Here is a 9,086-nt window from a genome sequence, read left to right on the forward strand (position 1 = left end):
AATGAGAGAATACTAAAATGGCAACAACAACCCCAGAGAAATATACACTAAACAAATCCAAAGAGACCTGAAACTAGAAAAATAAATAAATAAATAAATAAAAGAAGAAGAAGAAAAAAAGAAAAAAAAATAATCAGACAGGTGAGCACAGTAGAGCAATAGACTGGATTCTGTGTGTATTCTGGTCTGTTTTTTTAGAAAACTAGACCCTAAGATTTTTAGGAAAGAAAAACTTATATATGTATAAAAATAAAACTAAATACAATGAAAGGATAGAATGTAACTGTCAAAGTGGAAATTAAAAGACAAGAAAAAACAAAAGAGAAAAAAAAAACCCCAGCAACAATAAAAAAAGGAAGGGATATAAACGGACAGGTGAACAGAACAGAGCAATACACTATCTCCTGAGTATATTTTGGTCAGTTTGTTAGAAGAGACTACATCTTAAAATTGAAAGAAAGAAAAACTTACATATACAAAAATGAAATGTGATTTTTGGAAAGATCATACACATTGGAGACAGCCAGACATGAGCTTTGTACCTTAATTCTGGTATACCACCATGGATGAGTTATGTAACTTCTTTGAGTCTCAGTTTCCCCTTTTGTAAAATGGAAGTAATAAATTAATAATAATTACTTACTTCAATGAGTTGTGTGAATAAATTGTGTACCTTCTTTGATTTTATTCAAGTGATTAATACAAATATGTATTAATATTTGTAGAATGGGGCTTAAGACTGTACCTTATACCGTACCACAATCGGCTTTTGTCTAGGTTGAAAAACCACTTTCAAGGCACACATATATTTACCCCATAATCCAGCCCATACAGTTTCATCTTTCAGGTGTGTTTGGAGAAGTTTGGTCAAATACCTTGCTAAAATCAAATACTAAGGTAGATTTCCTTGGGCTATTTGTATGCATTTTTCCTCTTCCCCATCTCAGACTTTGGGTGCATTAGTATTACTTTTTAATTCTTTCTTAATTAGTTCTTTCTTGTTCTTCTAAAGGATATATAGAAGTCTTTGGTTTCTAGGCTACTACATTTCCTGAGTAGATGATCCCTAGGTGAAGTAATTTGAGTTTCCCTGGCTTCTTTTAGAAGGAGTCATTGTGGAAAATGATACATGTGTTAGCTGAGACTGATCTCTCATTTATTTGAGGGTTGTGGGTGCACACACGCATGTGTGTCTGATGGTGCAACAGGGCTTGAATTACATCTTTGGAACTCTTTGTTCCCATTTATTCAGCATCTCCACCATCAAATCGGAGCTTAGGTTCCTCATCGCTTTTTCCTATCGTCACTGATAACTGGGATTCAGTACAAGGAGATAGCCAAAAAATTTCAATCTAACCAGGAGTTCAATCCAAACTTCTAAAAACTAGCGGGAGAGGGGTAGTAGTGTGTTTTGAGAATCCAGTTAATGAAGAAAGAAGCACCTCCTAGGAAATCTTAACAAAGCATCTTAAGCAAGTACTTCTGTTGACAACTTTATCCAAGAAACCATCTTCCCTGAGATTTTTCTGAACTTCAGACTAATCCTCTCCTTGCCACAGAAGTCCTTTTGTTGGGGGAAATTATAAGTGAACACAGGAGGGACAGGCCTCTGTAAGCACCAGCTCTGTCTCCAGATTCTTTTAATCATTAGCCTTTCATCTGGCCTATAGTCCTTCTGGCCCAGGGATCTCTCAATCAAATCACAAAATAGACAAAATTATTCAGAAATCCTCTTCTCAGACTATTTCAATCTGTTGTCTAATTTTTGAGTCAATCAATGTTAAATTCTACGCAAATGACAACAGCAATAATCAATCATTGCTTTTTCTTCAAGTATCATGTCCGTTCCCTTGGACCTCATATTTACAATATTCCAGGTCACAGGTGATGGTATGAAAACCCTGGTCCATTGTGCAGTTAGATTTGAAGCTTCTTAGTAAGGCAAAGCAAATTAAAACTGAAACAGCAGTGATGTAGCCCTGTAAGTGAATGAAGAATAAACAAAATCAAAATATACGAGTCAGATCAAGTAAGGAAAACCTGTTAAACATTTAGGGCCAAGTTATTGATGGGATTATATATATAGATGGAAAAGGTAATAATAAATTATAACAGAGACTACATCTTACCTCTGGCAAGAAGAACCAAAAGAGCTTTAAAAAATAATAAAAAGCGATCTCTAGATACACAAACTGCATTTGTACCACACCATACCCCATTGTTCAAAACATGCCAAGCTTTGAAATAACATGTGTAAAGTGCCTGGCACATGATATGTCCCCAGCAAATTAGTTCCCTTCTACATCTCCATTGCAGACATCAGTATACTTTTTTTTTTTTCCCATTCCTGAAACTGACATTTTGAGGCTCTTCTAAGAGTTTTAATTTGGAGGCATTGCTGCCAGTTACAAGTCCTAATATCCCAATTTACATTTTGAATCTCCAGGAAACTGAATATTTTAACATAAATTCAATTTAGTGGAAAAGATTTACAGGCCCCAAGTGTCCATGTGATTACCTTTGGTCTGTTTAACTCCAGCACACCCAGATTTTGCTGATCCCGAGCCATTTATTAAACAGTTTAAGTGCTCTAGATTTTCCCTCTTGTGGTTCCTCTCCTACGGGTCTTATCTCCTTACATTAATACCAAGGGCCTAGGGACATCCGGAGGTGACTCCAATAGAGGTGAAAACTGCCTCCTCCTTTTCTCAGTTGCTAGCACCGGTGCCAAGTTTGACAGGCTGACTTTCATGGACCTTCTACGATGACCATTTCACATCTCCAGGCAATAATCCTTTGTGGAAAGTCACTGAAGACCAGAGAGGCAGGGTTATCTCCCTATCTTTTGATTGCTTCGTAAAATAAAATAACAACATACTAGAAGTAATAGTAATGCTAATGGAACACCACCATCTGAGACCACTTCCATCAGCGTCTTTGATAATTTTATGAAGGGCAAATCCTCACTTTATAGAATGTAGCTAATGCACACCCTGTTCTCATAACTAGCGGGTTTAAAGTGACATAATTACACAGCAAAATCTCTGCTTTAGAAAATATGGTGCTTGGGAAATACCATATTATTGTGTTGCCTGTTGTAATTCCAATTACATATTGTCAAAATGCAAACCTGATTATTGCATAAAATGCTGAGGAACAGCTATAATTCTAAACTTCCCTGACCTTTCCAGATTTCTAAATACAATGATCTTAGAAAATCCAGAAGGCAAACATCTCGGATATGTACATGCCTCGAAATATCAACAGCCAAAGAGAGATCTGAGAGAAAGTGGCAAAGAGCTGAATCCTGCCATTTGAATGATGTTACGAGCGGGCAGGTGTGGGGGGCATGTCTGTGGTTACCATCCAGGCCCCAAAATTTCTGTCAGGAAGCATGGCCAAGCTGTGGTTGCCAAATGGGTGGTCAAATTATAGTCTAATTCTTGTGGCTTGGGATATAGCCAGGGTCACCTACAGGGCCCATTGACTGGCTGGCTTTGTGCATGGGTCCCACCTTGATTCCTCTATCTGGACTACTGTCCCCTCTCCCCGCTGGGGAAGGCCCAGTATGAGAAGTGCTCTTGTAACATCTAGGGGTATCTATACTATAATGGCTTTTGGGGTTGTCCCACCTGGCTTCCTGTGCCTACCAGAACTTCTTTTAGGGTATGGTAGTTTCAGAAAACTTCTGCATAGCCCCCTTCCTCCTCAAGATTACCTTGGAAGGCTGGGCTACCCTGGGCTGAGTGAGGAGAGTAGCGGTGTCTGAGACATTGTGGATGGCTCCCCATCTGGTCCTTGTTGTTCTCCAGACTCACCCTGAATGAGAGAAGTCCCTGTAACCAACTGTGCAGAAGGGGTAGCCTAAGAAGTCTGGAGCAGTGATGACTAGATTCTCACAAGCATCGAAAATCATCTCCTGAGTGGGGCCAGGCCCTGAACCAGTCCTTCTCTGGCATTTGGGGGCAGGCCAGCTTTCATTTGCACCAGTCTGGTGAACAAGCATCCTGGTTTACCCCAGGCTGGGCTGATTTTAGCACCGAATGTCCCACATCCCAGGACACTCCTCAGTCTTGAGCAAATGGGGTTGGGTTTTTTTGTTTTTTTTTTAAAGATTTTATTTATTTTTTAGAGAGTGAGCGAGCGAGAAACAGCATGAGAGGGGAGAGGGTCAGAGGGAGAAGCAGGCTCCCCGCTGAGCCGGGAGCCCGATGTGGGACTCGATCCCAGGACCCTGGGATCATGACCTGAGCCGAAGGCAGACGCTTAACCATCTGAGCCACCCAGGCGCCCCTGGGGTTGGGTTTTGACCCCTGATTTGTACTATCAGCTGATGGAGAGAGCTACATAGTTAAGGGAATGCAACATGCCGGTGTGGTACTTTGTTCCACATGTATCAGTTTAAGGCCTTAGAATGCCTTGTAAGTTCTGTCTTCAGAGTCTTACTACTCCTCTGGGAATGAGAGAGACAGGTGATGCACATTATCATCCTCCTTTTGCAGCCCGAAGAGGCTAGGCCCCTGTCCCTAGAGTGGGAATGAAGAGCTGGACACAGAACAGAGGTGCTCTGAATCTATGAACAATGTCCTCTCCCCCTGGCGTTGATGGATTTTCAGTTCCGTCCATAAGAAGACTCACAGTTGGGATCCCTTACCCGAAAGGATGTTGGTGATGTCGTTCCCTCTTTTCACCAACATTTGCTAAACTGGGCTGGGTGGTGACCTTTCCGGTAGGACACCAAAAGGTCACACATTTCTGGCTTTAGCCTCACTCCTGAAACTGTAAACAAAGACTCCTCTGTAGGGAGGAAAAGAGAAAAGCACCAACTTATTATTTCCTGGAATGTTTCACGGTATATTTTTTATATCTGTTGTAATATTTGTCACCTGAAGAGACATCATAACATGAGGCAGACTTACCCACCAACAATTCATACCGACTCATGGATAACTCGCTTTACCGAATCTACTAATACTTGTCAAGTGCCTCTTATTTGATTCAATTCAACACATACTCACCAAATGAGCACTTGGGTAAAGTGTTACGCTAGGTGTTGAAGATCCAAAAAACAGGAATAGGACTGGGGACACACACACTAACAAACAAGGGCTGAATGTGAGATAGAAGTAAAGAATTACGACAGCTCCTCTCTCACATTTCCACAGAGCACAGGAAAAGCATGGACAAGTGCCCTTTGAACCGTGAAGGAAGACTCTACTTTCAACAGTCAAGAAATTCCAGGGACAATATTGCTGGCTGGAGGATCAGCATGAGCAAAGGCAAAGGGGAAGGAAAGTGTTTGAGGGGACTGCACGGTTAGAGCAAGACAGACTAGTAGATGAAGTTGGAAAAATGAGCTGGAACCAGATGGTAAAGGGAGTAAATATCAAGCCAAGGAGTCTGGACATTAGTCCCAGTGATGGCAGGCAATGAGCATCATGCTGGGGCTAGATGTGTTTCAGAAAATTTTAAATTCTGGTGCATTAGTTACATTAGGCAATCTATTTGAATAGACCCTATGGTACAACTTTTATAAATTAAAAAAATTTTCTTTGCAAAAAAAAATACACACACACACACACACTACCTTTGCCCTCTGATTTATTGGGTTAGTTCAGTATGCTGGCAGTTGGCATTTTTATAAATGCCTGTGTTCAAGTGTGTGTTGTTCCTGGGTGCTTACTACATGAAAATTATAGGTCAAGTCCTCCCAAAGTTAACGTTTTAAGGAGCTCATCTGCAAAATGGGGATAGTAAAAACTTCCTGGCAGATTGCTGTAAGTTTAAAGGCGATAATATATTCAAAACATCTTGGGTTGTTCTTGATATGTAATATATTTGAATGACTAGTGGCCTTTGTTCCAAGCCCTCAGCATAGATACCATCTAGGAAAAACAACAGCCACGTTGTCACCAAAGCAATTGTCATCACAAACTTACTCAGGACCTCTTTTCACTTGGGCATTGCTTTTCCAAGGCTCACAATCTGCACGAACCTGGAGTGCTCTAAATATTGTGTAATTTAACAGAAAGATAAGGGTCTAGCTTTGGCACACCAAAAGCCTAAGATGGCTTAATAATATTGTTTGCTGGAAGCTGCTCACACCCAAAGAGCGGAAATAAACCTGCAGGGCCATCTCTGCCTCCCTTGGCCTAAACATCTGCTTTGGATGCCACGAGTAGTCTGGGGCCTTGAGTCTTTGGGTTCGGCATTACACCTTTGCTAGGCTATAAAGCAGAGACGTCAAGTTTTGTTGGTATGCATAATACATCTTCACAGTACATTATAATACACAATTCTGTACTTTTTCTAGCTCATGTCATAGCATAAATAAACAGCTAAAATAAACAGTGTGTAAACTTCACAGATCACTCTCAAATCAACTCAAACCCAAACCACTTTGGGAATTTCCCTCAGGGAGAAGTGTCCTCTTGCCTTGGGGACAGTGGCATGAAGATTTCCCTCGGGCCTCCTTGTCCCTCAAAGGCCAGGGAGGAAGGAGAGAGGGAGAGAGAGGGAGGGAGGGTGTGGGGAGGGGGGGAGTGGGGGAGAGAGAGAGAGGGAGAGGGAAAGAGGGAGAAATTCTCTGGTGGAACAGTGTTGGGAAAGCAACCAGTTCATCAAAGGGATTCCAATTTGGCCCGGCCGGCCGGGGACTGCCCGACTCTAGAAAAAGGAAACAAAAACAAGAAAAAAAAAAAAAAAAAAAAGGAAGAAAGAGAGAAAAAGAGAGAAGGGAAAAAAGCAGCAGAGCATTTCTCCCGCAGCAATCCCACAAAAGCAAAACCTTCCATTCGACTGACTCCTCATTAGCTTACTGAATCTGACAGCATAATTATCACAGCTGCTTCGCACTTAGAATAAATAAATCCGAAAGTGGGTGTTTAAAATTTTTTGAGAAGGGAAATTCAGTCATCTAGACAGTGAGTAGGACAAGTTTATTTAAAACTTTTAGATTCTTATGTATTTAGATCATTTCAGAACGAGATAATGAGATAGTTGTCTTTCAGTCTAATTGAGTTCCTAAGCTCCTGGCTGTTGGTTGTCACCCCTTTCAAACTTTGCTTTAACTTTCCTTCCTTTAGAAATCTGATCCTGGTGTCTCCATTTACTCTTCCTGGGCTGATAACCTGGTGAAGGCTGGGTGCACTGGAGTGCAGAAAGTGACTTAATGGGATTGAGAAGCTAAGTAACCTTTCACAGGAAACAAGATAATCAAATCTCTTTTACTTGCCTGTAATGGCTAAAAGAGAAAGCACAAGCTGAAAAGAAAGCTTGGAAATTAAACCATCATTTCAAAATGTCTTGTAATTTCCCTGGCACGTGGTTTTTGCGCTGCCCTTACACATCGTCAATCCATCAGCTGGAGTTGCTTTGTGCATTTAATTATTCAGAGTGCACACAGCCTCGTGACTATGCAGTAATTTTAGCTCATGTGTATGTATATAGGCTTCCATCTTCAAAGCCCAGAGGATCACACAGTACCACTTTAAGTTGAAGTTGCTAACTAACACAGAGTGCACTTAAAACTCTGACTGGGGGCACAGCACATAAGCATTTCCGATTAAAGCGGACGATCTTTCCTTTTAAAATTAATTAGTGCCTATTTATCTTTTCCTCTCCCTCCCACCTCTCATTCTCCTAGGACCACATTTATGTGAACCCTTGCATTCAGTGAGTTAAAAGATTTATAAAATAAACATTCTGTCAATCTGGGGTAAAGGAAACTAATGTTAATCCATTGTGTAGACTGAGAGATTGAGGCTTTATGAAGGCCAATAACGCATGTCCTGCTGGAAAAAAAGAAGACAACTCAGGTCCTTTAGCTCTCAGTCCAGAGCCTGGACTCCCTGTAACATTTGCCCTACCTCATTCTTTTAAACAATAAAAGCAATACGACATCAACATCAAAGAAAACGTTGAAAAAGAAAAAAAGTTACCCACAATCCCCCTAAATGGCAGGAGCATTTTTATTTTTGTATGCTACCTTTCAGTTTTGTTGATATGCATAATACATTTCACATGTAGATTATAATATGCAATTTTGTATCCTACTTTCTTTTAGCTCACATCATAATGGCAATAAATATTTCCATACTACCTCACACTCCTGTGAATTATTCTAAATTGTTATATAGTACAATATGCTGAGTCAATATAACAACATTATCCAATTGGTTCTCTTAGTGTTGAATATTTAGATTGTTTCTTTTATTTTTATTTTGTAATTTTTTAAATACAATTATAGACAACACTGCAATGGACACGTTTATGTATCTAGGGTTCTTTTTTTCTTTTTCCTATTCAATTATTTCTTTGAATAATTTCCAGAAACCAAAGTACAGGGTTGAAGGTTGTTACCATTTTTATAGCTCCTGATATGCATGTCATAAGGCTTTGCAAAGGTTGCCCCATCTTATAACACCACCAGCAGAAAATTATTTTACCACAATCTCACAAACACTGGGAGTCATTAGGTTGAGGGGGGGAAAAAGAACTACTTATCAGTTACATGTATTTATTTAATCACTAGTAAGGCTGTCTTTTTATTCCATGTGTTGGTATACTTTTTTTTGTTTTCCTTATGTAAATTGCTATTTTATGCCTTTGCCCAATTTTTTGTTGGATTCCTGAAATTACCCTATAAAATTGAATGAATTCCAGTAAAACAAAAAAAGAACCATCATAGATTAATAAGTCTTAAAACCCAAAGGTGACTGTGTATTACAAAACAAACCCAAAAAGCAAAAAAAGAAAGAAAAGAAGAAAAAAAAAAAAGGGAAGAGACGCTAAGACAAGATGACATTGAGGATTAAGGAAGAGGTCAGGGGCATCTCTATTAATCAAACTGGGGGCACCTGGGGCTCAGTTAGTTGAGCATCTGACTCTTGGTTTCTGCTCAGGTCATGATCTCATGGGTTGTGGGATGGAGCCCCAACTGGGCTCTGTGCTCAGCGGGGAGTCTGCTTGAAGATTCTCTCCCTCTGCCCCTCCACCCACCTGTGTGCTTGTGCATGTATGTGCATGCACTCTCTCTCTTAAATAAATAAATAAATAAATAAATAAATAAATAAATAAATAAATAA

General features: G+C 40.0%; 1 protein-coding gene across 3 annotated transcripts in view; it reads right to left on the minus strand.

The window, feature by feature from the left end:
* Positions 1–1,834: 1,834 nt before the first annotated feature.
* The window catches only part of CDK15 (cyclin dependent kinase 15), a 78,182-nt gene continuing 70,930 nt past the window's right edge, over positions 1,835–9,086 (minus strand). For all 3 annotated transcript variants that reach the window (XM_035007370.1, XM_035007367.1, XM_035007368.1), the window contains 2 exons: positions 4,655–4,797; positions 1,835–1,979 (listed from right to left, as the gene is read on the minus strand). In XM_035007370.1, coding sequence (XP_034863261.1) covers positions 4,688–4,797 — 110 coding nt within the window. In that variant the 3' untranslated portion in view covers positions 1,835–1,979; positions 4,655–4,687. The remainder of the gene's footprint in view (positions 1,980–4,654; positions 4,798–9,086) is intronic.

This window comes from Mirounga leonina, unplaced genomic scaffold, assembly GCF_011800145.1.
Source record: "Mirounga leonina isolate KUSES-001 unplaced genomic scaffold, KU_Mleo_1.0 Mir_151, whole genome shotgun sequence".
NCBI classification, from domain to species: domain Eukaryota; kingdom Metazoa; phylum Chordata; class Mammalia; order Carnivora; family Phocidae; genus Mirounga; species Mirounga leonina.